Raw genomic sequence first — 14,363 nt, forward strand, 5'->3', positions numbered from 1 at the left:
TATTTATATGCAAGTGAAAGTCTATATGTATAGGACACTTTTCATAGAATATCCTACACATTTGTTTAAAAAAAAAAAATGAACAGGTGAAACACAACAAGAAAGTTTACATACTTGCTTTGAACAAATAAAAAGAACAGGTGAAACACCATCATCAAAAAATTGTGTGTATATCGTGAATGCTACTTCCTGCCTGTTGTGTGTACAACATACAAGAGATAACAGTAGCAAGATCTTCATCTTCATCTTCACAAGTGGTCTTCATCCACTCGTGGAGCGCATTTCTGGCCATGTCACTGTCTGATTAGAGTGAGACAGAATCAAACGAGTAAGAGAATCCAATCCTGCTGAGTCACACTCCCGGTGCAGCAGAGGAGAGAGCCCCGTCACAGGGGATGAGACTGCAGTTTGGTCTCAAGAGCTGCCTCAAAGCTCAAAGGGGACATCGATTTTTTTGTCCAATTTTGGATGTTGCTGGTAGTTACGTATTCATGCTCATAGTGTTAAATTGGTGCCTAACACTTCCTGTTTCAGTTAACCTACAGAGAGTTTATCGCCTTTCCTCTGCTTGGAAACCTCTGGACCAAGTCCCTGTTTGAGCTTGTTGCCTACATCCCAGCAATCTTTACAGGCTGTAACAAAATGAGATTAGTTATGAATTATCTTAATGAGACAGCTTTCTCCAGTGAATTACGTTTCCCAACCTGTATATGTCTAGACATGTTAATAATACCATGATCCAGGTGCAAAGCTAAATAAGTGACATTGTTATTGCATGGCGGTAACTATATAATATAACTCCTGTTTTGGATTGTGGGCTGGTCTGCTTGGAAGGAAGTCCCTTTTCTCTCCGTATACAGTGTGCAAAGAACTGGTGTTCATACACAGTCCTAGCACTGTATAGGAAACAAAGAAAATGGAGGGGAGATGTATTTTGATTGGTTGTCAAGCCCAAATATCAACAACATTTCACCCGAAACATTTCACTGCAAGCTGTTCCTTTAAGCTGGTGGACAGAGGTCACTCAACTACCATCATCACACACACAAAAGATCTATTTGCAAATGTAATACCATGACCTAAGCACAAACAGCAATAGGTCAGTTAAAAGATGTCTAATTCCACATAAATAGACTGACTTTGCATTTTGCGCAGTATCTAAATTTGGGGCCGTAAGTAAGTATAAGTAAGTATAAGTATAAGTATATATACTCTTTTGATCCCGTGAGGGAAATTTGGTCTCTGCATTTATCCCAATCCGTGAATTAGTGAAACACACTGCACACAGTGAATACACAGTGAGGTGAAGCACACACTAATCCCGGCGCAGTGAGCTGCCTGCAACAACAGCGGCGCTCGGGGAGCAGTGAGGGGTTAGGTGCCTTGCTCAAGGGCAATAATTGATTACAAGTAATCTGGATTACGTAATCAAATTACTAAAGACAAAAACCTATAATCAGACCAGATTACATTAAAAGAAATGTGAAATCAGATATAGTCTAAGATTACTTGATTACATTTTGATGTAAATGTAAATCAGTAAATGTAAATCAGGTTTATACAAGGAATTTGGTCTCTGCATTTATCCCATCTGTGAATTAGTGAACACACAGTGAGGTGAAGTACACACTAACCTGGAGCAATGAGCTGCCTTGCTACAGTGGCGCCCGGGGAGCAGTAAGGGGTTAGGGCACTTCAGCCGTGGATGTGGGCATGGGACAGCAGTGCTCAACCACTTCCGCCACCCACATTTTTCCTACTGGTCAGGGATTGAACTGGCAACCCTTCAGTTTCAAGCCCGAAGCCCTAACCAGTAGGCCACGGCTGCCCCTGATTATGTCTTTCAATACATAACTTTATATCATGCAGTCAATATACAGTGTAGTTAATAGTCGGAAAATTACGATAGACCCAATTTGGAGTGAACGGACACGGAATGTGACACAATGCCAGTATTTTACCTATCAAGTAGGCCATCTTGCAGACATGCCAGATATGCTCCATACATGCTATTCATACATAAGTCAGTGTAGCATTTAAATGAACTTGACGCCATTATTTTAAGGTAAAAAATAACTATAATGTGTTTCTTTAAAGTGAAAAAGAAAAGGAATATTGGTGGAACATTTTTAGCCAGTGTTTTTCTTATTTAATGTATTTAAATTTTGAGTATTTTATTTTGAAATAATCCAAAAGTATTTACATTATGTTACATTATTTTTGTAATTCAATGGATTATGTTACTGATTACAGAAATTGGCGTGTAGTCTGTACTCAGGAATGGATTGCATTTCAATGATTCAATGACGATAGATACTTTATTGATTCCCAAGGGGAAATTCAAGATTGGTGAATTGCTAAGGTGAAGAAGTATGTTTTAAGCCTAGATTTAAAACTATCGATGGAGGGAGCATTTCTAATGGAAGGTGGCAGCTGATTCCAGAGGCGTGGCGCAGCCACCGCAAAAGCTCTATCATCTCTTAGCTTAACCTTCTAACACTGTTCCGGTCAAAAATGACCGATTTACACATTCCCTGTACCATAAATGTGGCATTTTTCATCAGATTGCCTCAAGATCTTATGATATCCTTCACAAAAGGCTTTTGAACACATAGAATTTATTTTGACTACTTTCTTTGAATTTTGAGTGATTTATTCAACGTAGAAACACTTTTTTTGTTTACGGTCAAAAATGACCGCCATAATGGGAAAGAGTATAATTTTCATCCAGGAGATAAAAGACATCTCCTTACACACACTCCTACAACTTACCACCAATGTTCCCACACACATGCATGCATGCACACACACCCACACACACAAACAGACACACATACAGTACACACACGTACACCCACTCACAGTACATGTTGTCAGTTCATGTTGTCATGTTGCCACTTGTACGTGTGAACCACCAATGTTCGCACACATAGGCATTCACACACATACAGAAACACACCCACCCACACACACACAAACAGACACACACACACACATGTACACCCACTCACTCACACACACACACACACACATACACAAACACACAGTTCATGTTGTCAGTTCATGTTGTCATGTTGCCACCTGTGCATGTGAACCACCAATGTTCGCACACACAGGCATGCACGCACACACAGAAACACCCCCCCCCCCCCCAACACACACACACACACAAACAGACACATACACACACACACAGTTCCTGTTGTCAGTTCATGTTGTCATGTTGCCACATGTGCAGGAAAACAATGTTTGCACACACATGCATGTACACACACGGAAACACTCACACCCACCCACACATACACACACACAAACACACACACACACACACACACACATTTACACACACTCTCTCACTCTCACACACACACACACACACAGTTCATGTTGTCAGTTCATGTTGTCATGCACTGTGCATGTGAACCACCAGTGTTCGCACACATTCACGCACACACCCACACACAAACACACATGATGTAGATGTTAATGTTCTCATAAGGGTCTGTTTACAATAATGTTCTATTAAATAATACTTTTTGTCATGGTATTGGTATTTAAGAGCAGTTAAAACTGTCCGGTCAAATTTGACCGCCAACAGTACATTAAGGGGGGTAGCAACGAACAGTGTTTAAAGGTTAAGCCTGGTCCGTGGAATGTGTAGAAGACCCATATTATTGCAGGATCTAAGGGACCTGTGGGCAGTGTGGTGGTGAATGAGATCAGTGATGTAGGCTGGTGCCAGGCCATTCAGGGCTTTAAAAACATCACTACAATCTTAAAAATTATCCTGTGCTGGATGGGCAACCAGTGGAGGGAGGCTAGGATGGCTAATATGATCCCAATTTACGATATTTGCGATTAAGCTATGTGAATAGCCAGTACACCCCTTACAAAACAGTAGGCCAGTACAATGCAGTTTCATGTCCTAAATACTGCCGTCCAAATACATTTCTGTAGTAGAGTGCAGTGCAATGCAATTTTCCATGTTTTGCATGAATGCATATGAACTGCAGGAAATTCGCTCTTTTGACATTTTAAAAGTGCAGTTGGTAGCCTACAGGGTCTTTTACGTTTTGCCATTTGTAGACGGTCCCTGCACACTCGCATATCAAGGCTATTCATCTCTGAGAATCACTTGTGTTGATGTTTGCTCGTCTTGTTTGCGTCTTCTTATCTGAACTTCGTATTTGAATTTGAGTAGCCTTTGTCTGTAATTCTACCGCTGTCTGTGACTAGATGTTAGGCTATTTGGCTACTTTGCCCAATAGTTGATTGAATGGACTTCCTGGCTGTGGCTTTAGACAAAATCACCGTTTAAAATGGTAACACCAGCAAAACTTCACCACTGCGCAATTATTTCTTCGATTGTGTCTCTTTTGCTCACAGTTCCTGTTTGCGTTGAGAGTGGCAAAGCTTTGATATTGCCATGGGAGTATAGCCATTGGCACCACATGCGCATTATTGTGGAGGAGCTTGCTGAACGGAACCACAGCGTTACAGTATTGGTCCATTCAGCCTCGCCTTCTGTGAAATCATTTCAGGACGAGCGTATAAACTTCACAATTTTCCAAGTCCCTCTGGAGAAACACGAAGTGCATGCCATGTGGATTGAATTTGTTGAAATACAGATGTATCCATCTGCTTCAAAACTCCAGATTATTTTGGACATGTTAGCAATGATGGACCGTCTCAGTTCTCATAACAACATAATCTGTGATGGCATTCTACGTAATGAGGCGCTTATGGATACTCTAAGACAGTCGAACTTCGAGGTGATTCTGTCCGACCCTATCATGCCCTGTGGTGAAATCTTGGCAGATATACTGGGCGTGCCATTCGTTCTGTCACTGAGACTTACTTTTGGGTATGTGGCTGAAAGGGAGTGTGGTCAATTGCCAACACCCCCATCTTATGTACCTGCTCTCCCTGGGCAGTTGACAGATCGCATGGACTTCATGGAAAGGTTGCAGAATTTTTTAATGTATGGCTTTCACACTGCATCTTTCTATCTATACATCAAGCTGACTAGAAATAAATATCTAAGTGAAATCAGAGGTAAGTACCATATGGAAATACATTTTCAATAGATTTAATTGAATAATTTCATAATTTCTTGCCCACTCTGTAAAACTCACTGAATGTTTTTGATGTGACTGTGGGACTTGAGTTTCTGATCTGATGTGTCATTAATGTAATTAATGTGCTTAATTCATAGGCCTACTGCTGTTGCTGGTTTTGTTGGGATAATTATCTTATCTATTCTGACTATTTGTGTACTGATTTGGGTAATTGTTCAGGTATACACGACAGGTGTTACATTCCTTATAGCCTACTGTATAGGCCAATCAATGACCAAGCCTATTTAAGATTACACAACATGATGCAGGGGACACCAACAATGCACAGTTGGCAACTTGGCTGACGGCAAACACACATGTTGTACCCAGGATTCATAATGGTCTTCTTTCATGGGACCACATGGAGGCACCAGGGAATGCCAACCAGTTCTTCAGTCATTCCTCTTTGTTGCTGTGGCTGTTTATGATCAGCAACATTTATCAGCCTAAACGCAAACCCTTGATGCAGGCACCAACTGCCACTCCAGAAATCCACGACAACATTTCAAAATCTCAGCGTCAATTCAGGTTACAACATGACATTACTCCTTTACAACTCCTTTCAGTGACCATCCTCATAAACCAACATCCCACAAAAGTGTGGTGGCTGACTTTGTGACAAAGTCTTTAACATCTCTCCACTGGTCTTGTGTGTGCTTGCCAACCTGTTCACTTATACTTTGACTTCCTCTTTTCAAAGGCATCCTCTTCAAAGGGAATAGTTAGCTCAATAAAGTCTGACAATGCACTCATACTCCATTTTGCAGGCCATGATCCATAGCTTACAGCTTATGCCTGCACCAACCCATGACTGAGGTTCTGTGGATTTTGAAGAACATCATAAGTGACTTCCAAAGGAATTAAATGCCTTAAAGCCTTCACATCCACAACTGAACACAACTGAATGTCCTCCAAATATGCCCCAACACTAACACCGAAATCTTCACAGAGACCGTTTAGAATAATTGAATGCCTTCCACAAGGCACAGATCCAATTTGCAAGATTCATAAAGACCACTTGGATATCTCTGCTTTGTGTCCTTGTCATCTGAATCTGATGCCAAATCATGCTACTGTGTTCCAAATATCCAGAACATTCTGGCATCCTTTGCCTGGTTTCACCAGATACACTCACTTTGTAGAGTCAGTCTGGGTAGTCTCCACTGAGAAATGTTTCCAACCCTAGCATGGTAATAGGTGTAGACTCTGCATCAACTTTGTCCAGCCAAACCAATCAGGGATTTCTAATTCATTTTTCGGTGGAAATTTACACATTCTATTTACACTTTTCACACGATTTACTCCTCAAGGTCACTTCTTTCAACTCTCAAACCTCCTGTTTTCTCCTTAGTAAATGCTGACTTCTCAGACTTAAATTCTTGGGATCCTTGTTGAAGGCATAGCTTGCTCTTTCTTCTTCTATTGCCACCGTCTTGTCTTCACCACTGCTTGCATTACTACTAGACCTTCTCTCTGTTCTTCACTTGCCCTTTCCAAAAAAAGTCATTTTCAATCAATTTATTTTGATATCTTCTCTTAGGTAAGCCAACTGAATTTTGTGATGTTGCTAAAGCTGATATTTGGTTGATCCGGACCTACTGGGATTTTGAGTACCCACGACCTCTTCTCCCCAATTTCAAATTTATTGGAGGGTATCACTGCAAGCCAGCTAAGCCTCTACCAGAGGTGAGGTCAGATTCTTTTTTTTATTTATATTGATTATTTTTTTATATTATAATTTATATATCTTTTAGAGATGAAGCAATGTGTTTATATAATGTGTGTTTATATATATATTAGGGCTGTCAATCAATTAAAAAAAATAATCTAATTAATTACAAACTCTGTGATTAATTAATCTAAATTAATCGCATATATGATTTTTGCTGTGAAAGTATTTTAAATATTTAAATTCAAATGAATCATTGAATAATCAGCATTAGTGACATAAAAAGTTCAAAAACTCTTTTATTATTATTTTAATAATGGCCATAATAATCTATGATGTGACCTAATATGCTGAGGAAATAAATTCAAAAGTGCTTCGGGAAGAATTTTTTTTATCACATACATTGCAAAGGACTTTATTTTTATCAACACCATCAAGCCGTTTTTGAAAAGTAAATGTTCCAATCAATTATCTAGGCAGCACATTTTCTTCTCTCTCCTTCATTTTACATTAAATTTAATAGTTATTTTATCTCAAATTAATTAATCGAAAGTAATCAGTTATTTTATAATATAATATATATATTAGGGCTGTCAAAATAACTGATTAATTTCGATTAATTTAATTTGAGAAAAAATAACTGATTAAAAGAAATAACGCAGATTAATCGATTCTGTATGACCTTTGACCCCGAGCCGTTGTAGTCAGTAAATTCAGTATATATTATATATATATATATGAACATATTGCTTCATCCCTAAAAGAGGCAAGGTCACATTTTTATTTGTAAATAACCTAAAAGAAAGCAGAGTGATACATTTGTAAATTAATCTGTTTTATCTGTAAAAATATCTGATTCTGCAGTTCTTTCATTTTATGAAGTATGGCGAATACTTAATATCTATGGTATCTTAGGATATGGAGGACTTTGTTCAAAGTTCCGGGGATGACGGTATTGTGGTTTTCTCACTGGGATCCATTGTCAAGAATATTACGATGGACAAAGCGAACATAATAGCCTTTGCACTTGGACAGATACCTCAAAAGGTTAATGGATATTTTTATTTGTATAATACTATAATAATTGTTAGTCGCTTTGGTTAAAAATGCGTCAGCCAAATGTAATGTAATGTAATGTAATGTTGTATGCACCTTTCACATGTTACTTTCTACTGTAGTTCTATATCTTGATATATTCAAATATGCTTCATTATGCACTATAGTTATTACATAACCTTGAAAATCTGAATCACATTAGACCATGTGGAGTCACTGTGTGTGTGCGTGTGCGTGTGTGTGTGTGTGTGCATATTACACTTTATTAGGTATTATGGAGGTACAGTGGGACTAAACCAGAGACACTGGCACCCAATACAAGACTTTATGACTGGCTTCCCCAAAATGACCTTCTAGGTAAATCCTTAGGTTACACCTCTTATGAAGACAAATTTTGTTGATCGGAGATTGTTGTAATAATCTGTCCACTATGTTGTTATCTTGGAAAGGCCATCCCAAGACCAAAGCCTTCATAACCCATGGTGGCACCAATGGGCTCTATGAGGCTATCTATCATGGAGTGCCCATGGTGGGCATCCCCCTGTTCGCTGACCAGCCTGATAATCTGCACCACATGAAGGTGAAAGGGGCAGCTGTCATTCTGGATTTCAACAAACTGGAAAGTAAAGATCTTGTGGATGCCCTCAACACAGTGATAAATGACCCATCGTAAGCTAGGCCTACTTACTCTCTGCTTGTAGTTGTTTATATTTATTATCTAATTGACTTAGATAAACAGGAAATATCATTTGACAGTTCTGCTTAGTCATATGACAATTAGCCTGGCTAACGTCAGACCTCATCTCATTGAGATGGGGTCTGGGAACTAGACATTCATTTTCTCGTATATGAGACGTGGTTTAAGAATGCCCAGAGCCATTGATACGAATGTCTATCAAATGTGTCTGTACGTAGCTCATAACGGTTTCGGTGTGTCGTCATCGTCTTGCTGCCCTCCTTCCGTTCTGTGATTGGTTCGTTGAGGTGAAAACGAAGTCCATAGAATCCAGGCTGCCTAGCAGCGTGAATAAACTTGCGCGCGTAAGGCAGCATGGGAAAACCCAGGCTATATGACAATAATAAAATGAACTGAATCAAGTGTGTTGTGTAGATATGATTGCATTATGTAGTGGTGTTATAGGCCTAACAATTACTTTCATGTTCAATGTGAGTATTGACCACGAAATGAGCTAACACGCATTGAATTTGATTGCAAATGAAGTGCAGTTCAAGCAATCCTGCTTAAAAGTTGATGTTAGTTCAACAGTCTGGGCCCTAATTTGAATGATGGGCAAAGTGGAAAGTCTGAAGTCTAGAGCTAATTTAATGACTAGGCTAAATCAATTTGCCAATTTAACATCATGGATAACTTTGATGAGTCAGCTTAATGCTCCCACATGCCACACAATGCTATAGTTAAAAAAAAAAGTCATTTTGATATACTTTGTATTTTGCCCGTTTTTTTTTTTTTTTCAATTATTATGATCAATTATGTTTTACATAATTACGTTGAATAAATCTGTATTGCCATATGTTGGCATTATAAACTTGAAGCGTTGAGCATTAAACTCATTCAAGGTTTCCCTGATTTCACAAGTTGTGCAGCATTGCTGTTACTTAAAATGTATGCCTAAGCTTATGACTCTTCCTAACATACCATGTATTGCGTATTCTGTTTTACCCTAGATATAAGCAAAGCATCATGAGGCTCTCCAGGATACACCATGACCAGCCAATGAAACCATTGGATGAGGCCGTGTTCTGGATTGAGTTTGTCATGCGCAATAAAGGAGCGAAGCACCTGCGTGTCCAGGCCCACAACCTCAGCTGGTATCAGTACCACTGTCTGGATGTTATTTTATTCCTGCTTGCAATAGTGGGACTGTTCATTTTTATTGTGGTAAAGTCATGTTGCTTCTGCTTCAGGAGGTGCTTTATGAAAAGTGTAGTAAAAAAGAAAACAGAGTGAGCTTATAAAAATAATGTATTAAACTCTTCATTGCGAAAAAATATGCACTGTAACTTTGTTTATTTCACATCATCCAACTAATGTGGGATATGGATTGTATTTGTGGTTCATTTTAAAATCATAAAAATGTTTTTCTTATGTATGTATGATAGCCTATAAAATGGATGACAGTTAATGTGCATGTGAAACATAGCTTATTGGATCTGTTCAGAATATAATAGCCAGCGCCATTGAGCTCACTCACGGATTTTGCCTATGTAGGCCTAAGCCTTTGCATCTGTCAACTGTGCATCTGAAAGTTTCAACCTACACATTTTAAATATATTTCTGTTCCTTTTGTTGTCTTTAGGCCTTTTTTTAGTTTACAATAATTCAAGCATTCAATTAAATTAAGTAGGCCTAGGCAACATTCAGCTAAAATATAATGTAGTCTACGGCTTAAGACAATATAGGGTAATATAGCCTATTCGAAACTTAAAATGTGTGTATGTGTCAAAAGCAAATAAAGGTTTGTAAAGCAAAATGACCTATTTATTTTCTATCCTCCCGCCCCCCAGCTATCAATCAACACAAAGCCTGTGTTGTTGTAGCCTAGTCTCCTAACAACCGGTGCTTGAAAGTTCCTAGGCAAAGATTCTGGAATACTAATAGCCCCTGTAGACTTCACCGAGTGTGTCATAGTAGAGTGGAGCGCACCCGTCGCGTCATAATTAGCACTGTGTTTGAGCCGAACCTTTTTCCGAACGTCTTGGGAGGACATGGTAGAGGACACACAGCAGTAGAGGAGGACGAAATGTAGGTTAGTCCCAGGAGTTTCCCCTGACCCTAAGTAACCATGGACCATTCAGGTAGGTTGAAAGGACAGCACCAACTGTACGCCTCTAGAAGTCGGCGACTAAATGTTTTTTTCTTTTTATGTAAGGTAGCATTTGTCGGTTCTTATGTGTCATCATTATCTAGCCTAATATTAAACTCAGACATAACTAGGCTGCTATATTTTTTTTAAAGATGCAAAGCAGTGGGATCCATACCAGACATCTCACAGACGTGACTTTGTTTACCGACCCAACTCTTCAGAGCCCGTTTACGGGTAGGCACATGTGAAGGCTATGCAAAACATTTAGAATTCTTAAATTCGAATTATGCCTCCCATCTCTCGGTTGTTGTTTTTTTCTCCAACATATTAGCACTTCAACTTCAAAGGTTCACAGAAATCCATATACACTTGATAAGCCTGTGGATACAAAAACTGTGTACAATGAGGAGTTCAGTTGGAAACCAACGTCCAAACCTGCTTGCATAACTGGAACAGTTTCTGGCAACAGAAGAAACAATCCCCACCCGAGTGAGGTGTGTAGCCTTTACCAGCCTGGTAGCCTATAGCAATACATGTGCATGGATGCCTCTGCAGTAACTCTAGCATTCTGATGCTATTTCCTAGTCTTTCATGGTATGGCGGCTGCCCAGAGGGCTAAGGTCTGCTTATGATGGAAAGCCTGGGACAAGCCTCCCCTCTGAGCAGCAGATAACTGATGCTCTTTCTGCCCAGTATCGCTCTACGTACCGCACTGACTACTTGGGCATCCCTCAAGGTATGATTTGTATACTATATTATATATATATATATATATATATATCTCAGAATATAGAGTGATACTGCCCAGTGATACTGACCCTTGAATTTCCCCTTGGGGATCAATAAAGTATCTATCTCTATCTATCTATCTATCTACTGTATTTCAAATGAAGGCCTGATAGGAAGACCTTAGTAAGCTTATGTTTTTAATTGCTTACAATTCTCCATGACATCACAATTTGCCTACACACAGAATATACTTCATAGAATAAAAATGTAAAAAAGGTTGTTGCTGCATCTTCTCAGATGTTGTTCAAACCATGTCTATATCATGAAAGGGTCCCAAAACCAAGGCTTGTAAAATGTTTCTGTTCAAATCTATTCTATTTTTCAGCCCTTGATATTACTTCAGCCTAACAGCTTGAAAAACATTGAGCAATGTTTTGGCATCAATATCTTGAAAAGTGTTATTCATAGCCAGCCCAAACTGTGGGATGGAAGACTAACATGTTCTCAGTATGACTGAAACGTTAAATTTAGGCTATGGCATGCTCATCGATTTTGTACAAGGCCTTAGATTTGGAGAAAATAAAATGCAAAGAGAGTGACATTAAGGGTATCATAAACATGTTTTTTGTATGCATGGTATTAATCATTATGTTTTCAGGTATATAATCGGCCTGAAGATATTAAGGAAGGGAAAGTTGTTTTTTCAGTAATTTTCAAAAGAAAATTATATGTGGGATAGCTAGAAGGAACTTGAAAATCTATGTGGAAGTAGCTCAATGTATGGACATTTACAAAGTGTCACAATTACCACAGATAATTAGATAGAGTTCCTCAGAAACAAGATAGATAGAGTTCTCAGGAGTTACAATTAAGAAGCAGATATATCAATGTGATTAAATAAATGTATTTTTAAAGAAAACATGGTACAACATTGAGGCTTTGTACACTAAATTGTTAAACATTGAACTATTTTCTTTTTATTCTCCTTTCTGATTACCTGGTTAAAAACAAAAAAGAGTGAAGCCTGCTCCTACCAATTCACAATTAACACTTAAAGATAACATGAAGCGAATAGTTGTATGTAAAGTAGATTTACATTAGTGTTTTAATTGCAGGTGTCCAGAAACCCACTAAACTGAAACCTCTGAGCTTAGAGAAAATGGTCTCTTACACCATTGACACAGAGATGCGCCACAATTACTGCAAGCCGTCAAACAAGCCTGACCTCCAAGGCAATACGACTCGTTATGGATGCAATGCACTCCATGGAGTTGCCCCAAAAGGAATAGGTAAGGCAGAGACAGTCGTTCTCATGGTTAATGGAGGCATTTCAGCAGTAGCCACTATGGCTATGTGTTTGTGTTGTATGTATGCTGCTGAGACCTTGAATTTCCCCTGGGGATCAATAAAGTTCTATCTATCTATCTATCTATGGGTTTGTGTTGTATGTATGCTGCTGAGACCTTGAATTTCCCCTGGGGATCAATAAAGTTCTATCTATCTATCTATCTATGGGTTTGTGTGTCAGCTGAACACAGCAGCATTCCGTCCTCTTTCAGTCCCCACGGTGGTTCACAGTCACATTAGGAACCAGGAGACCAGGAAGCAGCTGACAAGTTATGACATGCACTTTGGGGGAAAGACCACTGACATTTCAGAAGTACTCAGATCCCTTCAGCCACAGGAGTTGAAGCAGCTCTATCAACATCTTCCTCAAAAAGGTGAGGTTTGTGTAATACAAAAATGCAAAATAAATAATTCCTATTTTCTTTACCGTCATAGAGAATAGGTAATAAAGGCCATTTCGGAGATTTAATAATGTAACAATTTGAATGTGTATAATTAGTACTCTATTTTTAGATTTATATTTCAGATGAATGACTGAATGTTTGTCTGAGACGTTTTCATTCTGTTTCTGTTTCACACAGATAAGGATGCTGTTGATGCTTTTCTGCTCATGACCTCTCGTCGTTCTCAGGTAAAGAAAGGGAGCCGTTCCCCACACTGTCCTTGTAAGCCAGACTGGTTGTCAGCTTGGGCAGGGCCCCTGTGAATGTTGCATGACCTCCTCATCTTAAAGTGACCCACATGGACAATGTCTGTGTGCTCGTTTATGAGCATACATACACAAACTAGCATTTGTGGTCTTCATCCATGAGAAAATAAAGTAATAAGACCAGTTAAATTACTGAGTTCTCTCGCTCTCTACGTCTGTGTAATCTCATATTTGAGCCGAACACCAAACAAAACACACCGGACAACGAGTAAGCAACCTCACACGTTTTGGAATGGTTTGGGGGACCGGATTACTAAATCCTGTTTGTTTACAGTTCAGGGAACCAGGGGGGTATTCCATCAAGCAAGCTGAATGCAAATCCTGACTTATTTAGATAAATCTCGATCATTTAAGTGAGAGTTCCGTTCCATTCCTCAAGGGAATCCCAGCTTGGTAACCGTGGTGATTTATGCCACGGAGCAGGTTAACTTTCATCTCAAAGGGGAATTCAGAGCACAACTTACTTGGCTAACTGCATGATAACTAGTGTTCAAAATGGATCACCTGCTGCATTGGACCTCATTATTATTATTATTACTTTCAAAGGCACCTTATTGTCTGAGTACAGTTTGAAGGCTATGGAATGATTCACTCATGTCGACAGGATGCAAGTGCAATTTATTCCACAAAGCTTGCAAGTTACAAAAATTAACTCACGAGGAGTAGGCACAACCAAAAACAACAAAAAGCTGAAGAGATGAAATGTACCTCACAGTGAGGAATAATAACAGCAGCACATAACCCAACAATGTTAAAGTACTGTCTGGAACTGAGAGAAGATAAAGCACAACTAATTGGTCTTGTTAATGGAGGGAGGATGGGTGTGCCCTTGGATTGGGAGCTATGGGAGTTGCTGGAGTAGGCATGACATCTAGATTGCTATTGAGATTCAGCCAGCATGCCCACAGTGT

At 39.1% G+C, this 14,363-nt stretch overlaps 2 protein-coding genes across 2 annotated transcripts; both read left to right on the plus strand.

Moving 5' to 3' along the window:
* The first annotated feature begins 4,130 nt into the window (after positions 1–4,130).
* Positions 4,131–9,853, plus strand: LOC143122825 (UDP-glucuronosyltransferase 2A1-like). Its single transcript, XM_076283728.1, has 6 exons — positions 4,131–5,055; positions 6,658–6,803; positions 7,702–7,833; positions 8,112–8,199; positions 8,292–8,511; positions 9,529–9,853. Exons 1-6 carry the CDS (start codon positions 4,320–4,322, stop codon positions 9,809–9,811), a joined length of 1,605 nt encoding a protein of 534 aa, XP_076139843.1. The 5' UTR covers positions 4,131–4,319; the 3' UTR covers positions 9,812–9,853.
* A 547-nt stretch (positions 9,854–10,400) lies between these two features.
* On the plus strand, positions 10,401–13,972 carry tex26 (testis expressed 26). The gene is made up of 7 exons (XM_076283730.1): positions 10,401–10,659; positions 10,820–10,901; positions 10,999–11,161; positions 11,253–11,403; positions 12,512–12,685; positions 12,956–13,117; positions 13,325–13,972. The coding sequence occupies exons 1-7, from the start codon at positions 10,647–10,649 to the stop codon at positions 13,447–13,449; spliced, it is 870 nt and encodes a 289-aa protein (XP_076139845.1). The 5' UTR covers positions 10,401–10,646; the 3' UTR covers positions 13,450–13,972.
* The last annotated feature ends 391 nt before the right edge of the window (positions 13,973–14,363 follow it).

The sequence above is a fragment of the Alosa pseudoharengus genome, unplaced genomic scaffold (assembly GCF_046254945.1).
Source record: "Alosa pseudoharengus isolate Yale_2024_CS ecotype anadromous, Long Island Sound unplaced genomic scaffold, YU_APseudo_1.1 YU_APseudo_1.1_scf_14, whole genome shotgun sequence".
Lineage (NCBI taxonomy): Eukaryota > Metazoa > Chordata > Actinopteri > Clupeiformes > Clupeidae > Alosa > Alosa pseudoharengus.